General features: G+C 37.0%; 3 protein-coding genes across 5 annotated transcripts in view; all 3 read left to right on the top strand.

The window, feature by feature from the left end:
- The first annotated feature begins 1,385 nt into the window (after window positions 1-1,385).
- On the top strand, window positions 1,386-3,450 carry LOC107706497 (purpurin-like). 2 transcript variants are annotated; one of them, XM_016510224.1, is made up of 6 exons: window positions 1,386-1,490; window positions 1,601-1,726; window positions 1,835-1,971; window positions 2,703-2,815; window positions 2,902-3,114; window positions 3,262-3,450. In XM_016510224.1, the coding sequence occupies exons 2-6, from the start codon at window positions 1,610-1,612 to the stop codon at window positions 3,270-3,272; spliced, it is 591 nt and encodes a 196-aa protein (XP_016365710.1). In that variant the 5' UTR covers window positions 1,386-1,490; window positions 1,601-1,609; the 3' UTR covers window positions 3,273-3,450. The 2 variants fall into 2 exon arrangements, with proteins under 2 accessions (XP_016365710.1, XP_016365711.1); XM_016510225.1 differs by having other exon boundaries at window positions 1,389-1,490; window positions 1,580-1,726.
- A 2,870-nt stretch (window positions 3,451-6,320) lies between these two features.
- Window positions 6,321-12,338, top strand: slc26a1 (solute carrier family 26 member 1). Of its 2 annotated transcripts, XM_016510221.1 has the most exons (4): window positions 6,321-6,394; window positions 8,022-8,135; window positions 9,133-9,774; window positions 10,260-12,338. In XM_016510221.1, exons 3-4 carry the CDS (start codon window positions 9,160-9,162, stop codon window positions 11,775-11,777), a joined length of 2,133 nt encoding a protein of 710 aa, XP_016365707.1. In that variant the 5' UTR covers window positions 6,321-6,394; window positions 8,022-8,135; window positions 9,133-9,159; the 3' UTR covers window positions 11,778-12,338. The 2 variants fall into 2 exon arrangements, with proteins under 2 accessions (XP_016365707.1, XP_016365708.1); XM_016510222.1 differs by lacking the exons at window positions 6,321-6,394; window positions 8,022-8,135 and having other exon boundaries at window positions 8,833-9,774.
- A 604-nt stretch (window positions 12,339-12,942) lies between these two features.
- The window catches only part of prc2 (protein regulator of cytokinesis 2), a 6,908-nt gene continuing 2,935 nt past the window's right edge, over window positions 12,943-16,915 (top strand). Inside the window, exons 1-9 of the mRNA XM_016510226.1 lie at window positions 12,943-13,093; window positions 13,629-13,761; window positions 13,841-13,963; window positions 14,127-14,360; window positions 14,448-14,563; window positions 14,669-14,879; window positions 14,981-15,131; window positions 15,492-15,628; window positions 15,723-15,818. Of these exons, the coding sequence (XP_016365712.1) occupies window positions 13,077-13,093; window positions 13,629-13,761; window positions 13,841-13,963; window positions 14,127-14,360; window positions 14,448-14,563; window positions 14,669-14,879; window positions 14,981-15,131; window positions 15,492-15,628; window positions 15,723-15,818 (1,218 nt within the window). The 5' untranslated portion in view covers window positions 12,943-13,076. The remainder of the gene's footprint in view (window positions 13,094-13,628; window positions 13,762-13,840; window positions 13,964-14,126; window positions 14,361-14,447; window positions 14,564-14,668; window positions 14,880-14,980; window positions 15,132-15,491; window positions 15,629-15,722; window positions 15,819-16,915) is intronic.

Here is a 16,915-nt window from a genome sequence, read left to right as displayed (position 1 = left end):
GAAAAAAAAAAAAAAATCCTACTGATTAATATCAAAGATAATTATTATTATTAATAATAAAACCTTTATTTGAAAAATGGAGTTGAATAATGAGGTAGACTAGGGGCCTGTACAACAGCATAATAAATCAATTTAGAATAGATCATGCAATTGTATACATTGCTTTTATGTAATGACATCATAGGGTAAAGAAATATTATATTATCTAGATTTTGATTGCATAATTACTATTCCTGCTTTTCATAGCGCACCAATACTGTGCTATTATAAACAAGGCTCCTCTTAAAACCTGATGAATGTGAAATTGATGTGATCACAACACACAAATCTACTACAAAGAGCCAAGTACATTATTACATAATAGATTCTCATAATGAATAAAGCTGCTTCCGTAATCACGTCCATCTGATCAAAACAACACAAATCTACTACAAAGAGCCAAGTACATTATTACATAATAGATTCTCGTAATGAATAAAGCTGCTTCCGTAATCACGTCCATCTGATCAAAACAACACGAAGCCTCTAGGAGTCTATTGTCATCAAGATAACACTGGAACATCCACCCTCCCCACTCAAATCAACAATCACAATCATCCCAACACAACAATTTGTCTCGTCTTGTTGTTTTCAAATTTTTGGACAATAAGTACATCTTGCATTAGCTAAAGCTTGTTCATCTTTGGAAAAACATCTGTGGAATTTACTGGAGTGGTGTTACAAGTCACTAAATTTTATCCAAATTATTTTAACTAAATTTTAATCCTCTATCTTACATCTATGAGTTTCTCTTATAGTAGTTAATATTTTAACATAATAAACATCAACATACAGGACATAAAGGATCTAGATTTAAACTTAGATATGCAAAAATCAAGATTAGTCTTTTTCAAAATAACAAACTGAAGAGCCATCCTTAGTCAGCAACATTCTCGCTTCATGTAATAATCTGTCAAGGGATGATACGGACCAGTAACTACTGTATCTAGTTTGAAGAGAGAATATATACAAGAGTTATTATGAGTTCCAATCTTTGGAGGTAAACTATTCCAAAAAAATCACCTAATAACATAACATACACTGCAATACGTGTTCAACACAGATAGATTTTTTTTTTTAATTTCCACATTTTGTTTCCCAATTTCAATTTAGTTTTTCTAAAACAATTCCCAATGTTTTTGCTTTACAGTTAAAGTCTCACTACATTCACTATAGTTGCATAAAGCTTTAATTGTTTTATTGGCGAGCATGGGAGGGTTCAACCGAGAAGCCAGATTACAGTGAGGATTTCTACAACCGGATTAACCATAGATTTAAGAACCTTATTTAGTCACAAGAAGTGAAAATAATCAATAAGCCTGTCTGTAGAGTTGGTATAAAAGCGCCTTTGCTCAGTGTAGACAACACAGCCTTATTGAGAACCACAAAGAGAGATCCTACACCACTGAATCCTTCCTTTTGTTCACTCCAAACAACAACAAAACAAACAGGTAAGATCTAGTGTTTTCTGTAAGGCCCTTAGGGCTATGAGGTTAACTAAACTGCAGTTCAAACTGCAATGAAAAAATTATCTGATTAGCACCTGTGGTTTCCTTCTCAGTTGCTCAGAATGGAATACTGCAAGTTTGCCCTGCTGGTGGTTTTCCTGTCCTACATTGAGCGCTGCTGGTCTTCTTCCTGCGTTGTGGACAGCTTTACAGTCAAGGACAACTTTGACCCCAAGAGAGTATGTAGTCTGCAGATTAATGATTTCAGAGAGGATAAAAGTTTGCACATTTGCAATCTTAATATAAAACAGACAGGCTGACCTAACCTGGTGTGTTGTATCTGGTAGTATGTAGGCAAATGGTACGCTCAGCAGAAGAAAGACCCAGAGGGACTCTTCCTCCAGGACAACATCTCTGCTGAATACACCATTGATGATGATGGCACCATGACTGCCTCTTCCAAGGGCCGCGTAACTCTTTTCGGGTCAGTGATGAGTCTGAAAGTATGATTGTAACAATGAAGCATTCAATGACATTTGATTCAGAAAGCTTAATAAGCTTAAATAAGATTGCGATAACTTCACATGCTAATGCTAAGTCTGCTAATTCACGCTAACAGAAAATGTTCTCTGAACTTTGGAGATTCTCTCGAAGTTATGAACAAAATATTCTTTCAGTAACATTAATAGAATGTTTCTTCAAAGTTATCTGGTCTTTAGTAATGTTCTCAGAACGTTAGCACAAAAACATTAGTTATATTTATGGAATGTTTCTTTGTGTTAGATGGTTTAGAGAACATTCAAACATAACATTCGGATAATGTTTGCAAAATAATAAAATGGAATTTAATGTTGTCTTTAACATACACTTAACCAAGAAAAATGTTCTCCAAACATTTTAAAAAATGGGAAAAACTGGACATTTTGATAGTCCCGAGAACAATGAAATCACATGCTAATGCTAATCTTAGCCTACTGCTTAAGGCATCTGGGTTGATTCAGACAAGTTTAAATATACGTTAGTGATGACGTCATATGCTAATGCTAATCCTGCTGCTTACGAATTCTGTGTTGATTTGGCAATTAAGTTTAATTATATGACAGCAAAGTCATCTCATGCTAATGCTAATCCTGCTTTATACATGCTCTTGGTTAATTGACAAATAAATTAGTGCTGATGTCACATGCTAATGCTAATCCTGCTAACTCTTTACAGATTCTGGGTTGCATGTGCTGACATGGCTGCCCAGTACAGTGTTCCTGACCCAGGCACTCCTGGCAAGATGTTCATGAACTATCAGGGCTTGGCTAGCTATCTGTCCAGCGGAGGTCAGAAGACACTTATGTGCCCATTATCACATCTGTACCCATTACTGTCACATGAATCATTTGACTTATGTTTATTCTTCATAAAGGTGACAACTACTGGGTCATTGACACCGACTACGACAACTATGCTATCACCTACACTTGCCGCAGTCTGAAGGATGATGGCACATGCGAGGATGGCTATGCCATTGTCTTCTCACGCAACCCCCGTGGCCTGCCTCCTGCAATCCAGCGCATCGTCCGCCAGAAACAAGACGAGCTCTGCATGGCTGGTCAGTTCCAGCCCGTCCTGCAGTCTGGTAAGTCCACTGACAGAAGTCAGGCTTTCAGTTTAGCTGCAACACAACAAAAGCAGTCTTATTAATTCAGCTAATCGTGCACATAAAGATGGCGTTTGGATTTGATTTGTCTGTCTAATCTGATTTTTCCCATTTCCCATTATACAGGGGCTTGCTAAACTGTTAGAGGAAACGAAGAGCATGCTGGCATAAGAAGCAGCATCCGGGGTCATTCCATTTCAGTGCTGTAGAGATGCATGCGTGCATCAGGGAGACATCAGATCATTGAACTTCTTATCTCAAGGGAACCTTGGACTGTGCTAAGTGTATGTGACAATAAATATTTTTTAAACAAAACTTACTTTTGGACATTTTTATGGAATTTATAGGGGTGGGTGGTTGTGCATTGTTTTGCATATCATTGACATCTTCAGTATCACTGACCAGAAGTTAGTCTCGTCAAGGATGTTTTTGAAGATTATTTGAAATTTAAAATACATTAGAATGGATACACAAATGAATGCCCCATTTGTGTACAAACCGAAAGGGATATATTATACTCCACAGCATATTTGCATTAATAACCAATGCCAAGAAGAACAGAATCAGCATACAGTATACATCACAAGGGACAAAAAAGGTCTGTTTGGGAAACATAACAGAGATTATGGGAAAATGTCTGCCAAGGTTAATGAGGGCTTGTGAGATCTAAAATGGTAAAAATTGGACAGGTGTTGTTTTGCCAATTAAGTTATCCACTTAGTGTAGTTACTAGGCTTTAGTGGTGATAATTCCTATAAACTCACATTCTCCAGGTTCCAAGCAAACTAAACACAAATTAAAATTAAATACATTTTCAGACAATGGACAAATATTAAGAAATTATAGTTACATTATTACCATGTAAGTATTTCTATTATATTTTCTAATATGTACTATATAACAAATATATTTGCAACAGAAAAAGATATCTTGTCTTAGCATGCCTTAACAGATTCACAAGCTATTAAGTAGATGTTTTAAATGTTTAAAACTAATGTAACTCAAACGGCATTGATTAATTAAATTTATTAGAATTAAGTGTAATTAAAATCATACCAGTCAAGAGTCAGATATATCTTGGAGGAACATTTCCATTTTCCATTTCTAAAAATTGCCCAATTATAAGATATTCAAACTTGAGGATTTTCACAGGGATATAAATTCAATAACATGGTCTATCAATAGATAAAAGGCATAATGTTTTCAATGTTAATCGAGCAGTAACGCACAGTTAATTCACATAATCAGTCCAACAACCTTAAAAGATGCAAAGAAAAAAGGCTGGCCTAAGTAAGTACAGTATGAGCTTATCCAGTTCAATATTACGTTGGGTCATCTGAGGTCATGCAAATTTATCAACAATAGGTTAATACCTTCTGAAAACTGTTCTTGTTACGACTGCCGAAAAGTATTCTCATGCCAGCTGGTGTCTTGGAGACAGAACAGATTGTCCGTACTGTGCCAAGTCTCTGCTGGAGAAAGTCAGGGTTAATGACATAAGGGGCTTTTAAAGCCTGAAAATGTAGGTAAACAAGATGTAGAAAAGTCTAGACTCCAGACTGGAAGTCTGGCACAGTTTTCTGAACTTGTACTTCTAAATAATACAATTAAAAAATAAGATTTAAATAAAATCAAAATGTTTACATTTCAAATACAAGGCTCCCTCTTTTGGTTATTTATACCCTGCATCATCATGAAGCAGCTACATTGAAACTTACTGTAAAACATATAAACAATTAACAAACATTATTTAAATATGTTATTTAAAAATGTAATTTACACAATTTATGGTCTGTTTGTCACACAAAGCAGTCAAATGACATCAAGGACTATATTCCATTATATAGCCTAATAATATACATAATTATATAATAAAGAATTTTTATAAAGAATTTGATACTTTTTCAAAAAATTTTTTTTTTTTTTTTCAAAGTTCACTTAAGTGGCTACATGTAGTACACGTTTTTAGAACATTGTGATAAAAACAATGAGTAGCCATGTGATACTGTGATGCCAACCACGCATGAACATTAACAAAGTGACAGAATGTCAGCAAATATATTAACATACTGACCTGAAAAGATTAACTTGAAGAATTAACTTGGGCTCATGCTTAGTTTGCTGTGGAGAAACAATGTTTTAAAAAGTCATATGTAAGTCTTATATACCAACAAAAAAGAACAAAGAGAACAAAGCAGCTAAACAAACACTGAATATCCTTTGACGTTAACATATCTGTAATCTAGTGCGCTGCCTCACATAATTGTGCAGTCACATAAGATGTCCCAATCAACAAGATGTTCCCATAAAGAATCTGAGCTTATTTAAAGATTTCTGAGTAAACCTGTTAGTTTTCTGTTGTAGAACTGATAATTAAATGTTTTTTTTTCTCACACACACACACACACACACACGATGGTACTCCTCAATGGAATAACAAATATTCGCAGAATTTGAAATATTTCTCAAATACATGTAATTTGCTGCATCATCGCTGCTAAAAGAGACCATTTTCAGACAGGTTTCCTCAAACACTCCGCCCATCTGCCCTTGGTCGCACAAACAGGTAGCCACGCCCCAATCTCACACCATTGGCTGAGCTGTTGCCAGGCAGATCGGATGCTCAAAAAAACAGAGCAATGTTTTGACAGCAACACAAAGCCACAGGCACAAACAGTGTTACACTTTTAGGGAGAACAACTTAAACATCATTTTATATTGTGGGCCAATTAATAGAAAGCATTTCAACAGTACAAACAACAACACATTTTACAAAACATTTAAACATAGTATATGCATTTTAAGGTATACACTAGATTCCTGAATATATAGATATGTCTATATAAGTAATCAGCAGATTTATGCTATCTAGGTGTAAACATAAATTCAAAATCTAATGTAACTGTATATATATACAGTATATATATACAATATATATATATATATATATATATATTCCCCCATGTGGCTCATAGTGCACTACTCAGATGCTGTCAGCCACATATAAATTCAGTAATACTAAGTAGAGACTGTGGGTGGCACTGTTTCTATGGTGATCAGCCCACAGCCCTCCCTTCTCTCGCTTCCTCTATCTCCATCTGTCTATGATTGGTTGTTGAGGGTTAAGAAAGCAGACTAACATCTTTACCCACAATCCTTTGCTCTATTCAGACAGCCAAGCTAATGCGCACCGGGAAATTCAGCAGTGGAGGCATGGCAAATGTATTCTCCATTCTACTCATCTGCTCCTATGATAAGGGTGAGTCCCTGTTTCCCAAAATATTCAACTTATATGGTGGTGGGTTTCCTCTTATACAAAGCTTTTATATATTAGTATGATATCACAATAATATTTAATAGGAAATGAAGATAAAACAACATGCCTTTTGACACATTCATGTCATGTAATTTATCTCATGACATCATTTTAGGATTTTAGACTATTTAGAAATTATAATATGACACTGAACTGGTAAACAATTCATTTGTACATATTATCTGAACTCATCCTGCCCTACTACAATTAAGACATATCTTACATAAGACCTCAGTTTGCCAAGGACCATATACGAAGGTTTGTCTGTCATTCACTCATGGTTACTCATAAAGTATGACTCATAACTGAGTTCATATAAAAAGTGGACCGAGATCGCTGTCTATACAACCTGCCAGATCTGATAACAACAACTGTACTGTATGTCTACAATTAGGAAGAAAGGACAGAAAGGACATTATTCTTAACCACACAGTCATTATTCTAGATGACAGAGGCTCACAGTTCACAGAATAAACTGAGAGATTGCCTGAACTGGTCCTTTGTTATTTATTGACACAATAGTAATAATGTAAATAAATGGAAACACACACACACACACACACAGACAACAGTATGGGACAAAACATACTATACAATACCCAAAATAAATAAATAAATACAAACTTGCACATCACTAAATATAACAAATATTAACTGTGAGTTATACTATTAAATAGTATAATAAAATTGTATAATACCACCATTGTCTGGTTTCAATGATAAAAACCTCCCATATGATCTATGTGTGGCACCTATCATGTGAGAACTATAGTTAAAAGCAGAACATTTATGATAAAAGAGTCTTTACAGAAATGTGTGTGTAAATCATATTTCACACATTTCTCACAGTATAAAAGCCATACATCCTGCAAGTAGCATGAACAACAGCATTCAAGTCAGTGTGAAATTTTGTCACTATACATGCCATTGAACATCTCTGCATTGCCAGCAACAAAAAAAGAGATAATTCTAAAAGTAGTTCACTATATAACTCATTTAACTAGTTCAGATGAAGCAGTGATTCTACTATTTTCTTTATTTTTCATGGAACGATCTGATGTTTAAAATGTTTTCACTCAGTTTGAGAAGAACCAGTAAAAGATTAACTACTTATGCCTTTGCCCTGCTATTGCTTTTTAATGTAAATTGTATTTAAAAGGAGCTAAGACAATTAAGAGAAAGCATTCAGACACTTTACAATTAAATCTAGTGTATGTATTTCAATGCATAAATCTTAAAACATGTCTTACATTATGCTATCTACTGCAGTACTGATGCTATCAATTGCACTAAATTCCAGCGCAATTGCATGACAAAGCAAATGTCTTTTCATTTCTTCTCATGTGGCTATAATTCATTTATCTAGTTCAGATGAAATTTATTTTCATTATATTTCGTAGCATGATCTAATGTCTGAACTGGTTTTGCTTCATCTAATAAGAACCAGTAAAAGATTGACTCTTTACGCCTTATTGTCATAATGCCTAGATATTACTCAATGCAGAACATTACAAACTAGCATATGTTTAACCCAGGAGGGACACAACACTTCCGCCTTTTGTTCTTACAGCCTATGAAAATGACTGATGTTGGAAAAGAGGACTGCCTGAAGGTTTTTGCATACTGAAGCATGGACTTACACCACAGCTTTTCATTTAGCCAGTGGGAGGCGGGGTATAGAGAGGTTAGTGAATAAATCTAAGCAGTTTTGTTCATTTTATATTGTCCCTTTAAGAAGTCACTTATTCAGGTGAGTGTTGTACTTAATAGTTGCTCATTTATATTGTTATTTGTCTTCAAATTCAAAAATGCATCTACTTTGGCAGAAGAACAACTATAGAGGAAAACTAAATAGTTTACTGATGTTAATGCCAGTTCAAATATAGACCTATAAACTATGAGACGCCATCATGGAAAACAGTCTCATATCTAAGTGGTGATTTTATGACCCTCCAATAAAAAGGCAATTAGGAGATAAATAGCATGCATACTTGCTTTGATTAGAGACCAATGTCTGGCACATCCAAATCTACAGCAGATGTGTGACAATGACATAAAAAGGATTTAATGGAATAAGGAATCAAAAAGAAATTGTTGGTGAGATTTTTCTGTGAACTAATTAGTAACTGGACATTTTTACTCAGGAATTGCTTTGAACAGTGCACATTGCTTTGCCACATACAGTACATCTGTACTTGCAATTTGTGGAGTTTTATTAATGATTATAAAAGGTCAGCGACTTTAACATCATTGACGTCATAAAATAGCTGTATTAGCATAATACTTTGTACATACAAAGTCCTAATAATAATGAAACAGATGTAGGTGAGATGTAAGAACAAGCTTTTGTTTCCTGGTTTTCGCTCTAGCCTTTAGCTTTAGAGGCTTTGATAAGAGAAGTATGTGAGAATCTTTTCTAATGATTGGTAAATGCTGTCCCTAGCAGGTTAAACCCTCTCAAACACTGATTGTTGTATAACTTTAGATAATCGTGTTAACTTGCTGGACTAATTATTGACTTTCCCACAGAAACAGCAAAAAAAAAAGAAAACGCAGAAACTGTTTTCCATTCACACTTGCTCCAAGCACAACAGTTAATCAGTTACCCCTATTTAACAGGCATCCAGTTTGATCTTTAAAGGAGATCACACACTGATCAAAGGTCTTTGTCCCTTTTTCAGGAGCTGTCTTAAAAGCCTCATCAGTCCATGGGTCCTTCATCACTGGAAGCCATGGAGGACCTAAACTCTGTGACTGTGGGCCCACTAAAGCGTAGAGTACAAGAGAGGAAACGGATTCGTGAGATTATCAAGACCAAGTTGCAGCGAAACCTCTCCTGCTCAGGATCTAAACTGAAGAGGACTCTAACAGGCTTCTTCCCTGTAGTGAAATGGCTTCCGAAGTACAAGGTGAAGGACTATATATGGGGAGATCTGATGTCTGGGATCATAATTGGCATCATATTGATCCCTCAAGCAATTGCGTACTGCCTGCTGGCTGGCTTGGATCCCATCTATGGCTTGTACACATCATTTTTTTCAAACATCATTTACTTTTTCATGGGAACGTCAAGACATGTTTCTGTGGGCATCTTCAGTCTCATGAGTTTGATGGTTGGACAAGTTGTGGACCGAGAGGTCTACCTTGCAGGCTTTGATTTGAATGAAGACAGTACGAAAAACGCATTAGGGTTAAATGGCACTGGGCAAGCTAACACTACTCTGGTCAACTTGAAGATCATGGCACTGAATATGGAATGTGGAAAGGAATGCTATGCCATTAGCATTGCCACAGCTTTAACATTTCTTGCTGGAGTCTACCAGGTACGTACATTTTCTTAAATCACATCTGCAAATCACCACGCAAAGATTTAAGTGCTGTAACCATCAAACTCAAGTAAAAAAAAATCATTTAAATAAATGTGAGTGAGAGATTAGAAGAAATGAAGGGTGACCAAAAAAAACGTTTCTTGAAATGCACTTGCACGTCACTTCAATTGTTCACACAATTAAACCTGCGAAAAGAATCATGGGAGCGAGTGTCTCTCAGTTGTACCCTTCAAAATCATTTCAAAGTGTCCTCTGAAGTGGCCCATTTTGAGCACTTTGGTTTGGAACAACCCTTCAGTATGGGGGTCATGATTGCGCTTACTTCTAAGTGCCCTTTGGAGAAGGATTTATCCCAGTTGGAACACAGCGAATGCCATCTTCCAATTCCATTTATATTATATTTATAAATAAATAAATACATAGTAGGGAAAAAAAATGTCATGTCCTTCATTGAAAAGTGTATTTTATTTTCTCCTCAGGTGCTGATGGCCATTCTCAGGCTGGGGTTTGTCTCGGTTTATCTGTCTGCTCCTATGCTTGATGGCTTTGCCACTGGGGCATCTTGCACTATCCTCACTGTCCAGGCAAAGTACCTGGTTGGCCTTAAGATCCCTCGACACCAAGGCTATGGCACAGTGGTGGTCACTTGGATCAACATCTTCAAGAACATCCACAAAACCAACTTCTGTGACTTAATAACAAGTGCCATCTGCATCATAGTGCTGCTTGCAGGAAAAGAGATCCAGGATCGCTATAAGGACCGTTTGAAGACCCCACTGCCCACAGAACTGGTCGTAGTGGCAGTTGCCACAGTAGTTTCCCACTTTGCTGATCTAAATGGACAGTTTAGCTCCAGTATCTCAGGTGCCATTCCAACTGGTTTCATTCCGCCAAAGGTGCCCAGTGTTGAACTGATGCCCCGTGTAGCATATGATGCCATTCCTTTAGCTGTCATCAGTTTTGCTTTTACTGTTTCTCTGTCTGAGATGTTTGCTAAAAAGAATGGTTACACAGTTAGGCCCAACCAAGAAATGATAGCAATTGGGTTCTGCAATATAATTCCTTCATTTTTCCATGCTTTCACTACAAGTGCCGCCCTTGCAAAAACTATGGTGAAAGACTCAACAGGTTGCCAGACTCAGGTCTCCAGTGTAGTGAGTGCCTTAGTGGTTCTTCTGGTCCTTCTTTTCTTTGCACCATTTTTCTATGCCCTGCAGAAATGTGTTCTCGCCTGCATCATCATCGTCAGTCTGCGGGGCGCCCTGCGCAAATTTCTAGACGTCCCTAAGCAATGGCGTGAAAGCAAGATTGAGGCAATTGTCTGGTTGGTGAGCATGAGCTCAACTGCTTTAATTAGCGTGGAGATTGGACTGCTGATTGGTGTTGTCTTCTCTATGATCTGTGTGGTGGTCCAGACTCAGAATCCTAAGGTTTCGTTACTGGGACAAATTGAACAAACCAACGACTATGAGGACATGGAAGAGTATGATAATCTTTCACCTGTTCCAAAGGTGAAGATCTTTCGTTTTCAAGCGCCTCTTTTCTACGCCAACAAAGACTTCTTTTTAAAATCTTTATATAAAGCAACTGATCTTGAGCCATTCCTTGAAATAACCCGCAGAAGAAAACTGGAGAAAAAAGCTAGAGAAAAGGCTGCGAAGAAGACAGATAGAGTAGATGAAACAAATGGAGATGTAAGTGTAAGCTTGATTTCACAACACATTGATTTTCATACTATCATCTTAGATTGCTCCTGCATCTCCATAATAGACACAGTGGGAGTGAGCACCTTCAAAATGGTTTTAAAAGACTATAAAGAAGTTGGCGTGAATATAATTCTAGCTTGCTGCAACACACCAGTGATAGATTCTTTAAGGAGAGGCTCTTTCTTTGGGGCTGGTGACAAAGACATGGAACAACTGTCATTTCATACCATCCACAGTGCTGTTTGTTTTGCTACTCATACGACACAACCGGTTAATGACTCGTCTGTGTAATGTATCCACAAATGGGCCTTAAGAGCTGAAAAACATATTTTCTATTAAAACACATGAAACATGATATTCAGCTCTTAGAAATTATAAATGTTGAATATGTTCATAAAATTAACAAGATAGCACAAAAAATTCCACTCCTGTTTGAATCAGAACTGAATATGAACATTTTGAATGCTACTGTACAAACTCAGGGGTTGTTATTATACACACTGGAAGACAAAATTGCATTTATGTCTCAAATTAAGTTTTTTATATTTATCAAAAACTACAAGAAAATCGAACAAATAACAACATAACTACTTTGTGGCATATTTCTGAGACACTAAGCCCTCAGAAATTGATTTAATACCATTTTAAATGTAAACAAGCCAGATAATTAATTTCCTGTGTGATTGGTGCAAAACTGCTCTTTAATTGCCAGAAAGAAAAAAAATATCTTCACACATCAGCAAATAATACAGGACCATGACAAGACAATACAGATCTGTGATTTTAAGTTGTCTGTTATACTGCCTTTAAAATGTGAAACTGTTTTATGGTGTTCTTGAGGAAATAAAAGTAAAGGACAAATTTAACCTGGAGATGTGATTATATTTTAAACCAGTGTCAATAACAACTATTTGGACTCATGATATTGATATTGTATCACCCACCATATTCATGTTACATAATGATTACATTGCAAAAACATCTTAATTTTAGTTATTTTTAATACATTTTGGTTAATAAATTATTTCTTTTGGTTTCAGTTCACTTATTGGTTACACAATAGTTTGAGATCAAACAATAATAGGTGAACCCCCCTGTTTTGTACAATTGTCCATGTTTTTGCCAAGAAAACACACACAAAGGTGGCATTACAGCTACTGTACCTTAGTTGAAGATGCTCTCCACAGACATTAGATTTTGTTGTTTGTACCTCCATGGTTCGTTATTTGTGTCAGGTTTGCAACACAAGTCCAGATTCTTATCTGTTCAGTGAAGCAACGTTATTCCAATAATTTATCGCACTAACATCCTAAAGGATACCCGTAGTTATCACAAATCACTACGGAATGTATTTAATTATGATAAGGAAACTATTTCGCTCCGGGGCGCGTAGTGGCGCAATAGTCGTGACGCTATATGAGTCTCTTTTCATTGCGTCCAGTGAAGAAGACAAGAAAACATCAGCTGCGATTCAAATTTTTACCGCTCGTAACGTTAGCTGCAGAGCGAGACGACTGCTATTTCTTGTCATACTTCATATTTTATTTAGTTTATCGACGGAGTTGTGCGTTAGTAAGTTACGTAACAACGATGTCTTGTCGCAGAAGGTAAGTGTGTATAAGTCGAGAATGTTAAACTGCCAAACTAGCGCTAGGTTAAATTGTATTATGGCCGTGTCTCATTATCTTATGTAACGTTATATCGTGGCTGGTAATGCAAAACACACGCTAGTTTCATTCGTTACCTCTTTTTGGTTATGATGCGAGTTTTACTGACGCTGTAGTAATTTTAAATAAATAACTAACTAACTAACGTAACTAACTAAAGTCTTGCTGATCTGTTTTGTTGTCGTGAGCCTTATTTAGGCGTTAAGGGGTTTTTAAGGGGTTAAGACCATGTTAAAGGGATAGTTCAGCCAAAAAAATTATATAATAATAATAATATATTCTGTCATCATTTACTCACCCTTATGTTGCTTTAAAACCGTTTGACATTCTTCTCTTGAACTTAAAAAGTGATGTGTCTTAGTCACCATTCACTTACATTGTATGCCAAAAAGATGCTGTGAAAGTGAATGGAGACACCACAAGATCCATCAGTATTCATTTAATCTAATTTATTTCCTTATGTTTTCATGAGCAGTGAAGCTCTGGCGTTCTCTCTGGTGACTGAGATCAATCATTCCATGGCCAGGCTTGTGGACATATGGGACAGTATCGGCATCATGGAGGAGCAGAGGGTAGAACGAATGCAAACTGTGAAAAAACATATAGATGTAAGTAATGCCTTTGCATGCATCACATCTCTCACCGATTTCTGATTGATGCTTACTCTGAATTAAACATGTTTTATAGGAGCTTTTGCATTCAATGATTATGGAGGAAGAGGCCTTAAGACATCGCATCAAAACCGATGTCATTACCTTCCAGAAACAATTGGATACACTGTGCTTGGAACTGGGACTGGAACCATACAAAGTAAGACAAGACCTGTGAAGTATTGCCTTTTAGTAATCGGGCATTATAAACTATTGATGCTTGTCTGAAATTTGTCTACATTTTTTAATGTTTTTCTAAGAATTTTAACCCTAATTATGGAAAGCTCCAGTTTTTCTGATCGTTATCCTGCAATCTTTTATAGTTGGAGCAAGACCTTACAGTCCTCCAGATGGAGAAGAACCTGCGGTGCCATGTTGAATCTCTTCTAAAGGAGAAGAATGAACGTTTAAGAGAGCTGAGTGATTTGAAGAAGCAGGACGAGGATTTGTGCGTAACTTTGTGCTCTACGCCATATTACATCCCATCGGGAAGTGTGCCTTCTCGAACCCAGCTGCAGGAACTCCAGGAACATGTTGAGAAACTCGTCAAAGAAAAAGTATCTATCCCTTTTCTTTTTGGAACTGTTCTGATCACTCATGAGTTTCTGTCCTGGATGCTTTTGTGATTTAAGCTCTGTTTGTAGGTGAGCAGGGAGAAGGTGTTCTCTGGGCTCAGGGAGGACATCAGGAGCCTGATGGACGAGATGGGACATGAACCAGAGAGCAGTCTGGAACGGGAGTCCATCTGCCCTGACACGCAGCATCATATGACCCCTTTAAATCTCACCAAGCACCAAATGTGAATAAAAATTGGCTATACAAGTATAAATAGAAGTATATAAAAAATACTATAGATACTTGCCAGCTGGCTTATAACCATTATTATCATCATTATTGTACTCATAATTAATATTTATACCACACAGCTTGCAATGAAAAAGGAATCCTTGATTTCAGCCCGAGACAAACTCAAAGAGCGAGCTACGAGCCTGTGGAATCGTCTGAGTTGTCCTGAGCCGGAAGGCGAGGCGTTCCGAGAGGCTGCCATGAGCACTCTCTCTGATGATATCAGACGGGTGAGAGCTTTTGCATTTAACCCACAGGATGTCCTATCAAGGATCTTAACTCTCCTTGTGGTTTACCAACGAGTGCTAATGGAGTGCATTTCCTCTTGCAGTGGCAGGGCTATGTGGAACATCTGGAGGAGCTGCAGATGGCTCAGCTGGAGGAGGTGGTTGATAAGGTCCGACAGGAGCTTGTGGTTCTGTGGGACAAATGCTTGCTTGGACCAGAACAGAGAGAGCCGTTCAATGTTCACTTCTGTGATGGTAAGTTGCCTGAACCTTGATATTCAAACTTAAAGGCAGTCAGGTAACTTCATAATATTAAATTCATTTCAATTCTCAGCAAAAACCGATGTGTGATTAAAGGTATAGTTCACCCAAAAATGAAAACTCAGACCATCCAAGATGTAGATGAATTTGTTTCTTCATCAGAACAAATCCAGATGAAGAAAAAAAAAACTCTTTAATTGTAGTCAATTAATCATAAATGGTATCATAATAAATTAAGTAGATCAAATATTTTATTGATGACCAACCCTGATTAAAACCATTAAAATAAAAATACAGACTAACACTGATTCTTTGCCCATGGAAAATGGCTTTAACTTAATTCTGGTTGAACAGATCACTACACCGAGGAGCTGCTGGCCCTCCATGACACCGAGATGCTGAGAATGAAGGCTTTCTATGAGGCAGCACAGCCCATACTGGAGGACCTGGAGAAATGGAAGAGGAACTGGGCTCTCTTTCAAGAGTTTGAGGTTCTCACAGGCATCTCACAAGTCCCATGCTTAAAGTGAACTCAACCTTATGTGGTTTCACACGTGTCATTTTGTTCTATGTTTCGCTTACCAGAGAAAGGCTGCAGATCCCAATCGCTTCAGTAACAGAGGAGGATCTCTGCTCAAAGAGAGTAAGGACAGGGCCAAAGTGCAGAAACTGCTCCCAAAGGTATTTGCACATTGGCTGTTAAAGGATATTTTTTTGGACCATGTAATTTTTTATCTTAAAGGAATAGATTACGCAAAAACGAAAATTCTGTCATTAATTACTCACATTCATGTCGTTCCAAATCCGTAAGACCTTTGTTCATCTTCAGAACACAAATTAAGATATTTTTGATGAAATCTGAGAGCTTTCTGACTCTGCATAGACAGCAATGCAACTACCACGTTCAGGGCCCAGAAAGGTAGTAAGGACATCATTAGCCGCGTTTCCACCGTCGGGCCAGAAGCTCCGCTGCACTTCACTAAAACCCGCCCTTTACATGCCTCTCAGGAACAACGTCACGCAACCCCATCATTTCACCAACAAAGAGAACGTATCAGAAAATGAATAAGAAATAAGTCACTGGAACTAGCGCAATCACAAAACGAACATGATAAAAGCGGCCGTTTGTTTGCATGTTTTGTTGAAGATTTAAATCCACAAGCATCGGATGTTTTACAATAAGTGATACATTGATCATAATGAATTAATTTATCAGGATTGAAAATTAATCACACAGAAATAAAGCGGTATAAACATAGCCTATCTACTTATTCAGTCAAGTCTGCTTCTGTTTATTTGTAGTCACAGTATATACATCACATTTAGAAAGAATGATAATTTCTATCTTTTTATAAAAGTTCCCGAACAAAAAACATGATTATATTTTTATGACATACGCGGAGCTAAACTCTCGAGACGAGACTTATGACCAATAAAATGTTACTAAATAAATACACGATTGTGATAGAGAATAAGAAGCTTACGTCTGATTTCTTCAAGCGGTCGTATTTACCATGTTTACTATGGTAACGTTAATGGCTAGCGTGCATAGTCTTTTGCATCGCTTATAAATATTTCTGCCTTGTATGGTGATCATAATCCACATCGGATCAAGTTATTTCAAACACTCGCTGCTGTCTGAAAGTGAGTTTTGAACTAAAATAATTTTAAAAGTCTTTAATGCTGGTGTTAGCTGTTAACTTTCTGACATGATCCGCGGCGCTGACGCTCTCCAGACGCGGAGAAACTCCGCCTTTGTTCATAACCACTCCTCTAGC

The sequence above is a fragment of the Sinocyclocheilus rhinocerous genome, unplaced genomic scaffold, assembly GCF_001515625.1.
Source record: "Sinocyclocheilus rhinocerous isolate Xijiao unplaced genomic scaffold, SAMN03320098_v1.1 scaffold1405, whole genome shotgun sequence".
NCBI lineage: Eukaryota > Metazoa > Chordata > Actinopteri > Cypriniformes > Cyprinidae > Sinocyclocheilus > Sinocyclocheilus rhinocerous.
This window is presented reverse-complemented; position numbering and strand designations above follow the sequence as displayed.

Coding starts and splice junctions, on each gene's coding strand:
- LOC107706497 (XM_016510224.1), top strand. CDS start 1,610: ATGGAATACTGCAAGTTTGCCCTGCTGGTGGTTTTCCTGTCCTACATT. Junction 1,727..1,834: donor ACAACTTTGACCCCAAGAGA/GTATGTAGTCTG, acceptor TGTATCTGGTAG/TATGTAGGCAAATGGTACGC. Junction 2,816..2,901: donor TAGCTATCTGTCCAGCGGAG/GTCAGAAGACAC, acceptor TTCTTCATAAAG/GTGACAACTACTGGGTCATT.
- slc26a1 (XM_016510221.1), top strand. CDS start 9,160: ATGGGTCCTTCATCACTGGAAGCCATGGAGGACCTAAACTCTGTGACT. Junction 9,775..10,259: donor TTCTTGCTGGAGTCTACCAG/GTACGTACATTT, acceptor TTTTCTCCTCAG/GTGCTGATGGCCATTCTCAG.